The sequence below is a fragment of the Panthera tigris genome, chromosome E3 (genome assembly GCF_018350195.1).
Source record: "Panthera tigris isolate Pti1 chromosome E3, P.tigris_Pti1_mat1.1, whole genome shotgun sequence".
Taxonomy (NCBI): Eukaryota; Metazoa; Chordata; class Mammalia; order Carnivora; family Felidae; genus Panthera; species Panthera tigris.
Window position 1 is genome coordinate 23055272 of NC_056675.1, and position 14788 is coordinate 23070059.

Here is a 14788-nt window from a genome sequence, read left to right on the forward strand (position 1 = left end):
TGTGGTATACAGCAGGAGCAAACAGCAGTCTGATGAGGGAGGGTCTTCAGCTTTGAATCTAGTTTCGTGCTCCTGTGCCATTAAAGGTGGGCTCTCGCCTGCCATGGAGCTTGGCTGCTTAATCTAGATTTGGGGGGGAAGAATGCCACAGAAGTACCGGGGACTTTGGCGAGCTGCTTTATGGTGTCCTCGGTGATGGTCGGGTATCCTAGTGGGACGCTGATGTTTCAGGACAATTCTTTGGGCCAAGGAGTAATTGACCAGCCCCACCTCTCACCTGTCCGGTCACCAGAATCTTCAACTTAGTGGCTCTCCCCTTCCTTATCTTGAGCATCTCCCTTAAAGCTGCCCTTCCAGGTGAGAAAGATGGTCCTGCCGTATAGAGGAGACCCTTCTGTGGTCAGAGTTCACAAGCAGTTGGACCGCTCGGCAGGAACATCTACAAAACGGTCTTGAGGTCCTTGGCCATTTGTCCAAAGCCACGTAATTCCAAGCGTCTTCAGATATGAGTTGACGCTGACATCCCCATCTGTTTTGTTTTCTTTCCTCACAGGTACGTGTCCGATTTCACCAGTACTCTCCAGTCGATACGAAAGAAGTGCAAGCTGGATGACATTCCTCCCAACTCGCTTTTTCAAGAAGATTGGACAGCTTTTCAGAACTCCATTAGGTAAAATGAGGGCTGTGATTTTATTTTTTATTTAAGAGAGAGATAGTTGTGAGTCGGGGAGAGGGAGAGTAGAGGGAGAGAACCTTTAAAGTTTTTTATTTATGTATTTTGAGAGAGAGAATGCAAACGAGTGGGGGAGGGGCAGAGAGAGAGGGAAAGAGAGAGAGAATCCCAAGCAGGCCCTGCGCTGCCAGCGCGGAGCCCAAAGTGGGGCTCAAACCCACGAACCATGAGATCATGACCTGAGCCCAAATCAAGAGTGGGACGCTTAACCAACTGAGCCACCCAGGCACCACGAGGGAGGGAGAGAATCTTAAGCAGGGGCTCAATCCCACAACCCTGGGATCATGACCTGAGTCTAAATTGAGTCAGATGCTCAACTGAGCCACCCAGGTGCCCCGAGGGCTGTAATTTAAGCATGTGCCCCGTATAGTAAGTAAGCATAAACATGCATCATATAATATGTAAAAATGATGAATGTGTTTGTAAGGGGTTCATTTCTTTTTCATCTTTCACTGCCTTTTTTTTTTTTTTTTAAAGCAAAACCTCTAGACTCTAAAAACAAGCCAGTTAAAACTAACAACAGCAACAGCAGCACCAGAAGGACCTCTCTCACTCCTAATGCATAAACAGTCTTTATGAGCTCCTTATCTCCTTTGGTGACTCACATTTTCTACTTGTTGTGAGATTTTTTTCCCCTTAGCCTATACTTTTTCAGGCCTAAAGTAACTTAGAACTTGCATATTAGAAAATACACAGCTGATTGGATACTGTTTTTATTATCTTTATTTATTTTTTTAAATTTTTTAAGATTTTATATTTTAAAATAATCTCTACACCCCATGTGGGGGGCTCGTACCCACAACCCTGAGAGCAAGAGTCACACACACTCTACTGACTGAGCCAGCCAGGTGCCCAGATCCTGTTTTTAGATTTAAGCACCATACCACTAAGTGATAAGGCAGCATTATCTGGCCTGAAAAGGACTATGTAAGAGTTCCATGACAGGCATTGAGGTGACCCTCCCAAATGGTTGTTCAGGGCCAGATTCTGGGGTAGCCCCTATGACCTGTGAGCCAATAGATAGACCCCTGTTGCCCCAAGCCCTGAGGCCTGGTGGGAATGTGATCACCAGTGGCCTAAGAAGGTTTGGTCCTTGAAAGTTCTAGCCAGAAGGTGCAGACTGCATCAGGAGCCAGATCTGACCTACGGACATGGTTTGTTTGATCACATCATTTAAAAAATTTTGGGTGAGTTTTCAACATTTAAAAACCAGTTTTAACATAATCCAGATTTCTAATTTTTTTTAAATGTTTATTTATTTTTGAGAGAGAGAGGGACAGATGTGAGCAGGGGAGGGGCAGAGAAAGAGGGAGATACAGAATCCGAAGCAGGCTCCAGGCTCTGAGCTGTCAGCACAGAGCCTGACGTGGGGATCGAACCCACGAGTCTTGAGACCGTGACCTGAGTTGATGTCAGACACTTAACTGACTGAGCCACTCAGGTGCCCCAGTTCAGATTTCTAATATCACTTAAAGCTTGGAAGCTCTAGAAGCACTGGGTTCACTTCCTGGGGCTGACAGCTGAAGTCCCAGTAGCCTGGCCATATGTCCTCTTGTGCTCTTGCTCTCCCACTACTGTGCATGGTAGTAGCTCTCCTATTAGGCCGAGGTCAAAAGCAATCAAGAATTTCTTTTCCCTGGGAATGCAAGCTGGTGCAGCCACTCTGGAGAACAGTATGGAGGTTCCTCAAAAAACTAAAAATAGAACTACCCTACGACCCAGCAATTGCACTACTAGGCATTTCTCCACAGGATACAGGTGTGCTGTTTCTAAGGGATACATGCACCCCATGTTTATAGCAGCACTACCAACAATAGCCAAAGGATGGAAAGAGCCCAAAAGTCCATTGATGGATGCATGGATAAAGAAGATGTGGTATATATATGCAATGGAGTATTACTCGGCAATCAAAAAAGAATGAAATCTTGCCATTTGCAACTATGTGGATGGAACTGGAGGGTATTATGCTAAGTGAAATAAGTCAGTCAAAGAAAGACAACTATCATATGACTTCACTCATATGAGGACTTTAAGAGACAAAACAGATGAACATAAGGGAAGGGAAACAAAAATAATGTAAAAATGGAGGGGGACAAAGCATAAGAGACTCATAAACATGGAGAACAAACAGGGTTACTGGAGGGGTGTGGGGGGGATGGGCTAAATGGGTAGCGGGCACTAAGGAATCTACTCCTGAAATCATTGTTGCACTATATGCTAATTTGGATGTAAATTAAAAAAATAAATAAAATTAAAAAAAAAAAAGAATTTCTTTTCCTTAAAACTGCTCTTCAGGGATGTACATTCAGAAGAGGGAGGCTGCTCTTCACCCACTTGCCTGACCCCTGGACTAGGTAGTGTGCACAGGGTGCCGGTGCCACCTGTAGGTCTCAGCGTGGTGGCCCACACATCCGGCACATCCAGACCCTGGATCTGCTCTGATCCAGGGCCTCCCAGGGATCATCTCTTCATGGGCTCTGATCTGGACTTTTATTTTGGGGGGATGAAATTTAATGTTCTAGATGCTAACTGTATCCCCTATCATCGTTGGTGGCTTGGTACACCAGAAAATACTATGTACAAGGTTATTCTGTTGTACCTGAGGCAAGTGAAAAGTGGAATATTTCGCTTTCTCATAAACCTTTCTTATGATGGAATGCCTAGATACCCCGGTGATGGTAGGCACTTTTAGAGAAAGTTAAAAATTAACCAGACTTTAGATGTTTTTTAATCCTTGGATTTGTCCTGACATTATAGTTTGGTGTTGAAGGACTCAGCACCTGGAGTTGGAGGCCCAGCATAAAATTACTTGAAAATTAAAGGATTATTAAATACAGGTATGATGGTCATTCAGGCTTATCTCTGAGAAGCCAAGTGGATTAATCTTCATCTGCCTTTCATGTGATCAGAGAGATAACTTCTAGTATCAAAATAGTTTTCTTTGCCTTGTACATAGCAGACATCTAACAAATACTAAGTAATGAATTTTGATTTTTAAATTTAAATTTAATTTTTTTTAATCCCCTTTATCTATTTCACCTGTCCCTCTACCCATCTCCCCTCTGGCAATCACCGGTTTGTCCTCTGTATTTACGACTCTGTCTCTTTTTTTCTTTGTTTTGTTTCTTAAATTCCACATATGAGTGAAATCCTGTGGTATCTTTCTGACTGACTTATTTCACTTAGCATTATACCCACTAGATCCATCCATGTTGTTGCAGAGGGCAAGATTTTTCATTCTATTTTATGACTAATAGTCCAGTGTGTGTGTGTGTGTGTGTGTGTGTGTGTGTATACACACACATACGTGTATGTGGTATATATATATATATATATATATATATATATATATATATATATGTATACATATATACACATATATATACATCTATATATATGTATATATATGTATATAGGTATATGTATGTAGGTGTATGTATAAATACATACATATATACATACCTACCACATACACTTTATCCAAGTGTATATGGTATTTGTGGATGGACATTTGGGTTGCTTCCATGTCTTGGCTATTGTAAATAATGTTGCACTAAACATGGGGGTGGGTATATCTTTTGAATTAGTATTTTTGTTTTCTTTTGGTCAATAGCTAGTAGTGAAATTACTGGAGCATATAGTAATTCTATATTTACTTTTTTGAGGAAGCTCCATACTGTTTTCTACATTGGCTGCACCAGTTGCAATCCCACCAACATCACAGGAGGGTTCCTTTTTCTCCACATCCTCGCCAATGCTTATTATTTCTTGTATTTTTGATTGTAGCCATTCTGACAGGTGTGAGGTGGTATCTCATTGTGGTTTTGATTTGCATTTCCCTGGTGATGACTGATGCTGAGCATGTTTTCATGTGTCTGTTGACCATTTGTGTATCTTTTTTGGAAAAACATCTATTCAGTCCTCTGCTCATTTTTTAATTGGATTGTTTGGGTTTTTTGGTGTTGAGTTGTATATATTCTTTATATATTTTGGATATTAGCCCATCATTTGCAAATATCTTCTCCCATTTAGTAAATTGCCTTTTTGTTTTGTTGATGGTTACTTTCACAAAAAGCAAAAGCTTTTTATTTTGGTCGTGTAGTCCCAATAGTTTAATTTCACTTTGGTTTCTCTTGCCTGAGGAGACACGTTTAGAAAAATGTTTTTATGGCTGATGTCAAAGAAATTATTGCCTATATTTTCTCCCAGAAGTTTTATGATTTCAGGTCTCATATTTAAGCTTTAATCCATTTTGAGTTTATGTTTGTGTGTGGTGTAAGAAAGTGGTCTGGTTTCATTATTTTGCATGTTGCTGTCCAGTTTTCCCAACACCATTTGTTGAAGAGATTTATTTTTCTCCTTTGTATATTCTTGCCTCCTTTGTTGTAGATTAATGGACCCTATATGCGTGGGTGTATTTCTGAGCTTTCTATTCTGTTCCATTGAACTATGTGTCTATTTTTGTGCCAACGCCATACTGTTTTGATTACTACAGCTTTGTAGTATATCTTGAAATCTGGAATTATGATGCCTCCAGCTTTGTTCATCTTTCTCAAGGTTGCTTTGGCTATTTGGGGTCTTTTGTGGTTCCCTTCAGGTTTTAAGATGATTTGTTGTAGTTCTATGCAAAATGCTGGTGGTATTTTGATAGGGCTTCCATTAAATCTATAGATTGCTTCCGGTAGTGGAGACATCTTAAGAATGTTGTTTCTTCCAGTCCATGAGCATGGAACATCTTTCTATTTGTACCGTCTTCAATTTCTTTCATTAGAGTTTTATAGTTTTCAAAGTACAGGTCTTTTATCTCTTTGGTCAAGTGTATTCCTAAGTGTTTTATTATTTTTGGTACAGTTGTAAATAGGATTGTTTTCTTAATTTCTTATTCTGCTTCATTATTAGTGTAAAAAATATAACAAATTTCTATGCATTGATTTTGTATCCTTTGACTTTACTGAATTCATTGATCAGTTCTAGCAGTTTTTTGGTCGACTCTTTAGGGTTTTCTCTATATTGTATTGTGTCATCTGCAAATAGTGAAAGTTTTACTTCTTCCTTACCAATTTGGATGCCTTCTATTTCTTTTTGTTGCCCGATTGCTGAGGCCAGGACTTCAGTACTATGTTGAATAACAGTGGTGAGAGCAGACATTCTCGTCTTCTTCCTGACCTTAGGGGAAAAGCTCTTCTCTGTTTTTCATCATTGAGGATATTAGTTGTGGGTTTTTCAAAAATGGCCTTCATTATGTTGAGGTATGCTCCCTCTAAACCTACTTTGTTAGAGAGTTTTTATCATGAATGGATGTTGTACTTTGTCAGATGATTTTTCTGCATCTATTAAGATGATCATATGACTTTTAAAAAGTGTTTATTTGGGGGCACCTGAATGGCTCAGTTGGTTGAGTGTCAGACTTTGGCTCAGGTCATGATCTTGCAGTTCATGAGTTCAAGCCCTGCATCTGGCTCTGTTCTGTGCTGACAGCTCAGAGCCTGGAGCCTGCTTCAGATTCGGTGTCTCCCTCTCTCTCTGCCCCTCCCACTCACACTCTGTCTCTCTCTCTCAAAAATAAAGATTAAAAAAAATTTTAAAAAAAATGTTTGTTTTGAGAGAGAGAGTGTGAACAGGGGAGGGGCAGGGAGAGAGAGAGAGAGAGAGAGAGAGAGAGAGAGTGAGAGAGAGAATCCCAAGCAGGCCCTGTGCTGTGAGCACAGAGCCTGACATGGGGCTCGATCTCATGAACTGTAAGATCAAGACCTGAGCCAAAATCAAGAGTCGGATGCTTAACCGACTAAGCCATTCAGGCGCCCCTGATCGCGTGATTTTTATCCTTTCTCTTGTGATCTGTCACGTTGATTGATATGCAAATATTGAACCACCATTGCATCCTGGGAATAAATCCCACTTGATTGTGGTGAATGATTTTTTAAATGTATCGTTGATTTTTAAATTTTATTTTAAAGTTTTTAAAAATTTATTTAAATAAGTAATCTCCGCACCTCATGTGGGGCTCCAACTCACGACCCCGAGATCAAGAGTTGCATCCTCTTCCGACTGAGCCAGCCAGGTGCCCTGGTTTTTAAATTTTAGATAGGAAGTGTTTCCAACCCGTTTTCTTAAGGACAAAGCCCCAGAGCTCCTCAGTAGTTTGGAAATGTAAGATCATTTGACCTGTAGACAGAACTGTGATTCGAAGCAGAGAGGCCTGTGACTTGAGGGCATTAGAAGGGGGTCACTTTTACCTTCTCCATGAATTACTAATTAGTAAAACACGTCAGGTAGACTGTCAAATGGTTAACCACTTTTCCAGAATCCAGCCCCACCAAAAGGAGTGAATAGTTAGAATTTTTATGAATGAGATAATGTTTGTCCTGTGTCAACATTCCAGGTACTTGAACTTGAAGTGCCTTTTGTTTTGTTTAGGATAATAGCTACCTGTGGCGAGCTCCTGCGGCAATGTGGGGACTTCGAGCAGCAGCTAGCAAACAGGTAGGTGAGGGCTGTGGGCGAGTCCCTGGGTTCTTGGGAAGAACCGGATAGAACGCACAGCACAGCAATGACAACGTATGGTCAAATCTGGAGGCCACACAGCTCGAGGACTAACAAATACTGAGCACCTAAAAAGGGCAAGGCTCTGAGCTATTTGGCAGTGGTCACAAAGTTTTGGTTAGATATGGAAGTTTCAGCCCAAGTGAGGAAACAGTACATGTTGTCTCCAAATTGTAATTGGGCTGGGTTCCCACTGCTTGTTTGTAAGTTAGTTATTGGGACTCACAATAAATTTCTCCATAGAAACAGCATTGTAGGTGGTGTTGAATTCACCTGGGGCAGCCCATAGAATCGGGATTAATCCAGCCAGCCTTCCGGGTTCTGCAGAATTCTGTGGTGCCGGGGGTGGTGTGTGTTGAAGGAGGGTTTCCTTTCTCTCCCCTAACTCTGACCCCTTTCTCTATTCTGATACCTGCCAGGGTTTTCCATTGCCCTGCAGTGGCCCCTTTCAGATGAGTTTTCCCGAGACTCAGAGGGCTCCAGACTCCCAAATTTCCTTCCTTCTTTCTTCCAGCTAAATTTCCCATTCCCTTGGGACAGCTGATTTCTGTGTTTTCCAGGAGCTGGGGGAAGAAATCTATTTCGTACAGTTGTGTGAGGGCCTAGCAGCAGCCCCATCACCTCATTGTGGGATAATTCTTTATTGTCCTAAAGCAATCCGGACAGGAGGGAATTTCTGGCAGTGGTCTATTGTGAAATGAAAGCTCCAGGGGGTCGGGGGGGGGGTGAGTGGTTGGTGTGGGGTGTACGCAACAACACATCCACCCCGTGGGAAGTAGGGATGAGTTGCTGAGGAACAGGGTCAGTGCTCCAAGTCAGCTGTTTTTGGTTTTGTTTTGTTTTTTGTTTTTTTTTTTTTGTCCACTTCTTGTCTTCTTTCATTTCTGAGCCCACAGACCGTCTTCAAGTCCCACAATCTTCCATAGTGGTTTTCGTTCTGGGCAGATGTCTTATAGCTGGCTAGGATGTGCAACTGTTTATAACTCCCAAACAGCCCAGCACAGAAATTATGTGAGTTCCTGGAATGAATAAAACCGGGCACCCCAGGCATATAGTGGAGTGTGTAGATAATATAAATGCAGTAACCAATAACCCTCTGCACACACTCGTGCCGACATGCACACATGCACATACTGTGGGGGAGCCTGTGGTGGAGGGCCAGTGGGTCAGGGTTTTCAGAGGCATCCTAGGAAGAGCTGAAAATGTCACATTTATGTATTTGAAAGAAAGGCATGTAGTTTATTTTATTAATTTCAGTAGTGATTATAGCCTGACCCCAACTCATTGCAAAGATTAAAACAGTTCATAAGTATGCAAAATAAAAATGAAAACTCTACTCGCGTGAAAAATCCTCTCTAGAAGAAACATTATTAACATCTCCCCCCACCCATAATTTACTGAGCTCTGACATTGAGGACTTTACATGAATTAAGTCATTAATCCTCCCAGTGGCCAAAGAGGTAGGTACTGTTCTTATCCCCATTTTTACAGTCGAAGAAACATCGAGGCATGGAGTCTGGCACAGTCAGTAACTTAAGTAAAAATAAATGATCTGTGGAAATAGCTGTGTCTGAGGTCATGGAACCACAACACGAGGCCGGGATTGGAACCTGGACGTCAGCTGAGCCATCCAGAGTGCGTCACCCCCACACTGTCTTTCTCACAAATTAGTGTCTCTCCTTGGACTTGGATTTCTCTGCATGTGTAAAGCAGACATCTTTCCATATCAGGACACATAGGTTTTCCTTAATCTTTTAATGAAAGTGAATATTACATTCTAGAAGGAAAAGAAAAATCTGGTTAGGAAGCTGAATGGGGACGTGGTAGATAAAGGATGAGCCTCTCTCTGCACCTGCAGTTTGCAGCCCAGAGAAGCTGAAAGGCTGGTCTGAGCTTTGGTGTGAGATGAGAACAGACTGGGTATATCCAAGGGAGCCTCTTTGAGAGGCGATATCATTCTGAAAGCACTGAGCCTGGAAAGGGAAAAGAGTGACAGTCATCATCTGTGTTCCCATCAGGGAGGCCACGTGTGGCAGCTGCCTATAAAACTTATCTTATCTGCCTGTCAGTCTCCCCTGGGGAGCCCAGACTCCACTTGGCCCAAGGGCCACTCCTCTCCCCACCACCCCCTGGGTGGCAGAGTCAGTAGCTGGAAACACTCCAGGTGGCTTCAGCGACAAGAGTGACATTGGCTCTTGGGCTCTTAAGATCACCTCGCAGAAAGGGATCATTTTGGGATTTATGGGCTGAGTGCCACTAGAAGGCTTTTTCTTGCACTGGGCAAGTTGGGTGAGATGCCAGGGAGATTGCTACGGCCCCTCTGCATGTCCACAGCACCCACCACTTAACTTTTGGCCCAGTGGTGTTTTCACTGGGATGAGGTCTCAGTTCAGTGGGAAATCAGGTTTGGGGGATCTGTTGTAAATTTATAGGTTTCCATGGCTTGTGAAGAAGTGGCTAACAACTTTTCGTGAAAGGAAATGAATTGAGGAAGCAGATGGAAGTGTAACGTTAGTCTCTCCCTCCTTTGTGCATATTGACTGCATTCTCCTGCCATATTGATGGAGGTTGGACTCCCCGGTTAATCTCTGAGCTCCTTGAGGGCGAGGACTGTTTAATTATCTGACATTCCCAAGACCTGCTTATAGCCCATTCCAATGATGAGAAGACATTTCTTTATGAGTGAAGAAATCCAGTGGTTTCAGTAAGATTTAATTTATAGCACTAGCAAACACACGTCCTAGGAAGTCAGAGTCTGATGATTAGATCATCTAATGGTGTCTGTCTGGATGAAGAGGAGGCTGGGGAGGAAAAGATACCATTCATTCCTTGGGGTTGGAGCTATATTTATTCCTCTTTTTTTTTCTTTAAGGTTTGGTTCTTATTGTAGAGCGCACTATAGTGACATTTTAAACCGTGATCTTTAATACTTAAAACATTCCTGACTTATCTGGTTTTCTTCAGTTTCCCCCAGCCGACAGTGGAGACACGTATGGCTGTGGCCCTGCCAAAGGGAAATGATTTCCCAGAAGGCAGCTCTTGACTTCCTGCTTGCCAAACCCAGCGTCCCCTGCCATGGGCCAGGCCCTGTGCTTAGTGCTAGGAATTCGGGGGAGGGAAAGAACCCCCCATTTTTTCCCCACAGATAGTGAAGACTTGGAAGTAAGGGTGGCAGGAATAGGCCACAGTTTGGCAGACAAAAGAGCCAGCCGAAATAACCTGTAGTTTAAGCAAGAGGGAAAACCGTAACTTTTTAGTGGCAGAGGCAGGTAGCTGCTTGTGTCAACAGCAGTTCCTGAAAAAGGGCCCGTCCCCACTGTTTGCAAGTACACGCATTCCTTGACAGGCTCACTGGACTTGTTTTTTAATTTTTAATTAAAAAAAATATTTATTTCTAAGAGAGTATGTGCATGCACAGGGATGGGATGGGGCAGAGAGAGAGAGAGAGAGAGAGAGAATCCCAAGCAGGCTCCATTCTGTCAGTGTAGAGCCTGATGCTGGGCTTGAACCCACAAACCGTGAGATCATGACCTGAGCTGAAATCAAGAGTCGGAGTCTTAACCAAGTCACCCAAGCGCCCCTGGACTTTTTTTTTTTTTTTTAAAGCGCGTGCACCTAAAAGCTGCCAGGTCCGCGGCAATTCCTTTCATGAGAAATTATGGTGAAGGAGGGGTTAGGGAGTTAGCCACACTCGGGATGTAATACAGTGTCTCTCCTCCTGGTGGCATATGTTCACGTAGTGCTGTGCAATTTCGGACGTATGGACCCGATGGTAGAGCTGGGCTCGGGGGAAACAGGAGGATTTGCAGCATCCATCAGGGAAGGCCGCCCTTGGTGGAGACACAAGATGGAGATTCAAGCCCTAAAGATTGGCTGTCCTTGAGAACCTCCCCCAGGCATTGTTCCTTCTCAGAGCAATTGGAAAGCGCCTGCTTCTCTCAGTAGATCTCTGTGTGGCACCTAAGCCACGAAAGTAAACCATACAGGGCCGTTGAAGACAAACGCCACTCCGGCCCGGCTGTGTGATAGCGAGTGCTGTGGCTGGAGGTGTGCTTCAGCGTGCTGCCACCACTGTCCTGGGACCGACTCTCCCGCCCCTGTCTGGTGCTGCTGTGGCCAAGGTGCCCACCAGCAGCCTGTGGCTTTGTTCCACACAGTGATGGTCACAGAGCGAGAAAGGGCTGCACAGAACATGTATAGTGTTCCAGACCGTAGTCAACCGAGCACTGCTCCGTGTAGGCTGTATGTCACATTAGGAAGGTGGCATATTCCGGTGGTCTGAATGTTAAATAGGAAATGAAAACACCTGGTGTCTCATGTATCTGACGTGCAGCTCACGCCTCAGCGGTGAAGGATGTCTTCCTTTCCTTATAAAATGGACCCGAAATCAATCTGCCTCAAAAGCATATCCTGGGATTTTAGTAAGGAGCAAGCTGAATGCCCCAAGGAGGAAGTTCCCCACAAATAGCTCAGGGCATAATGGTCATCGCTTTCATTTCAGGATCTTGTCCACAGCTGGCAGGTATCTCTCGGACTCCTACAGCCCTCGGAACCTGGCCGGCTTTCAGGACAGCATCTTGACAGACAGGAAGAGCTCTACCAGGAACCCATGGCAAGAATATAATTACCTCCAGAAAGATAACCCTGCCGAATATGCCAGTTTAATGGAAATACTTTATACCCTCAAGGTATGAGACCAGACGGATGGCATTCTTGCACATGGAAGCTTTTCTCTCGTCACCCCTTCCCTGATCCAGGCTTTCTGGCTCTGTGGGGTGGCTGTGGTCTGCAGCGTGCCCCACTGCCACTTCTCTGTCTCACTCACATCATGTTTTCAGGAGCTAATAAACGAAACCAGGTCAGAACCAGTGGATACATAGGTGTAGGAGGTGGATAAGTAGAGCTTTATTACTGACGAAAGGCAGGCGGGAGAGCATGGCTTCAGACATGTGTCCAGATGGGCTTGCCGTAGTCAGACTTGCATGGGGATGGGTGGGGCAGGTAGCCCCTGGCTCCAGTCTGGGGACAGTCCCCTGTTAATGGCAGAGAGGGGACCAGAGTGTGTACTGCCTGCTGGTGGGCAGGAGCCACAGAGGAGGCCCCCAGCCCTTCCATGGGGGAAGTCGAGCCTCTTCCCCAGGGGAGGGACGAGGGGTGGGGAAAAGCCAGAGGAAGCCTCCAGAGCAAGTGTGTCCTCATGGGAGCAGGAGGACCCGGGGGACGTGTTCCCTCCGAGCTGTCCTTTAGCTTAAGCTCTTACTTGATCTACCACAATGCTGCCCTTGACTCTGAGCTTTGGGCCCCTTGGGGTCCAGGGACAGAAGAACTTCCCAATAAATGGAATGAGCCACACAGCAACTTTTGAATGGCCCCAGGATCCTAGGAGGGCTGCAACATCCCTTCCAGAACCATCTCCCCTTCCCCTGGTCGGGTTCGAATAGACACTGCTGTTCTCATGGCACCAAATGCAACCTCAGAGTGTCCTACCAGGCCTTGAGCTCTGTGGGCGACTGCACAGTGACCCTCTGCACATGTCTGAGGCTTCCTTGTTGCCCTCACATGGTCTCAGATTTGCACTTAGGCACACCAACTGGCTGCATCTGAGCTTGACAAACACTTCTTAAAACACTTGTCCAGGCTCATTCATCCATGCTTCCGTGATTAGGTGAAAGCAGTTCTGTTTATCTTTATTGCTGATCTGATTTAGTTTGTTGTAATCGGTTCATTTATAATAGCAAAACCAGGGTTACATTTTCCATCTCTGTATTTTCTCAGGCGGTTTGGAATTCTCTGGGACTCGTATAGGTTGTGCACGCTTTGCTGTATAGCCAGGTGTAACTGAGTTGACCTCGCTGGGAATCAGGCTTCTGTCTCCCAGTCTTGTCTATACCTGACACTTATCGTTTTCTCCTTCTTCCTCTATCCCTGAGGAACAGCCACAGGTTAATTTTTCCTACACTTCCAGTCCATCAGCTTGTGTGAGCTCAGACGAATCAGAATTACCTGGAAAAGTGAATTTAAAACAGTGCTTCCTGGGCCCCACACCCCTGCTGGACTCCGATTCAGTAGCCCTGAGGTGGAGCCTGTGCACCTGTAATCCAGCATGTTCCAAAGCAGGTGCCAGGGCACAACCAGGCTTGGGAACACTACTGTATAGACCTGCCCCCTCACTGTTTTCCTCTCAGTGGCTTTTCAAAAATGTCAAACTAGCTAAAACCTTGGTTACAGCCAGGACCTAATAGCCTTTTGTGTTTTCTTGTCTTAGGAAAAAGGGTCAAGTAACCACAACCTACTGTCTGCATCTCGCATGGCCCTGACTCGACTTAACCAGCAGGCCCACCAGCTGGCTTTTGATTCCGTTTTCCTGCGCATCAAACAGCAGCTGCTGCTTGTTTCCAAGATGGACGTGAGTTTCCCACTGACTGCAGACACCCCCCTGGGCACTGCCTCCTTCCCAAGCATTTTTTAGTGTGGGCACCGCCTCCTCTCACCCCCCAGGAGCTTTAGGAGGAACCGTTCTAACTCTCCTGGCTGAAAGGCCCACCTTACAGACTCACTGTTCCCTTGCAACTCGCTGCTTAGCAAGAATTTCTTATCTTAATTGGAGTCACTGAGATGCTTTCTTTCTAGACTGCTTCTTGGGATTATTATTACTGCTTGATTAACTTGCGCCATTTGGATCAGCATAGCTGTGCCCTGGCAGGGAGAAGTGAGGGAGATCCTGTGCCCCTGGATAGGCAGGGGCAGGTCACAGCAGCTCTTCATCCCCTGAGATTGCATCCTTTCCAGGAGCATTGTTTCTGGAGCTCCACCCAGGAGAGCGCCTCCCCAGATCTGATCTGGTGATTTTGACGGAGTTTGAAGGACTCTGCTCTTTTCTGTCCTTGATGCCTTTTCTTTGTGGCTGTTCCCAGAGTGCCTCCCTTCCCTGGCTTCTGTTCTACTTGTCCTGACTCCCTTCAAGGGACTACCCATCAGTCACAGCTTCTCCACTGGTTCTGAGTTCCTCGGGCCCCGTGTCATCACTGCCATCTGGATTTCTAGGACAACCCCTTTGCCAGCCTTTCTCAATGACAGTTGCAGGCTCTCTGGATTCAGCTTTGTTTTGTTTGGTTTGTTTTGTTTTTAGAGATAGTGTTTTGAGAAAGATCCAGTTATGGACCTTTAATAACCAAGAGATCTTTTAGGAAGTGGAAAGAACTGGGAGGGCACGATTACAAGTTCCTTACTTCCTGCCACCCTCCAGAAAGCCTACGAGGCCAGGGCTCAAGAGCTGCTCACTTCACCATATGACCTGGGTCAAGTCTCTGGGTCTCAGATCCCCCATCCATGAAACAAGGGGTTGGACCACATGCTTTCAAAGTTCTGAAATTCCATGATTTTCATTCTTTATGATTTTTTTCCCTGAAAAATGCCATGGGACCCACCCTGGTCAGATTCTGTGTTTCTGTTGTGGGTGGGGGAGGGCGAAACTGGAGGAGAGGTGCTCCTGTCACAGTGCGGTGGAAGCGA

At 44.9% G+C, this 14788-nt stretch overlaps 1 protein-coding gene across 1 annotated transcript in view; it reads left to right on the forward strand.

The window, feature by feature from the left end:
* Positions 1–14788, forward strand: part of COG7 (component of oligomeric golgi complex 7) — an 83267-nt gene that overhangs the window by 51129 nt on the left and 17350 nt on the right. Inside the window, exons 10-13 of the mRNA XM_015538351.2 lie at positions 554–670; positions 7151–7216; positions 11778–11964; positions 13542–13682. Of these exons, the coding sequence (XP_015393837.2) occupies positions 554–670; positions 7151–7216; positions 11778–11964; positions 13542–13682 (511 nt within the window). The remainder of the gene's footprint in view (positions 1–553; positions 671–7150; positions 7217–11777; positions 11965–13541; positions 13683–14788) is intronic.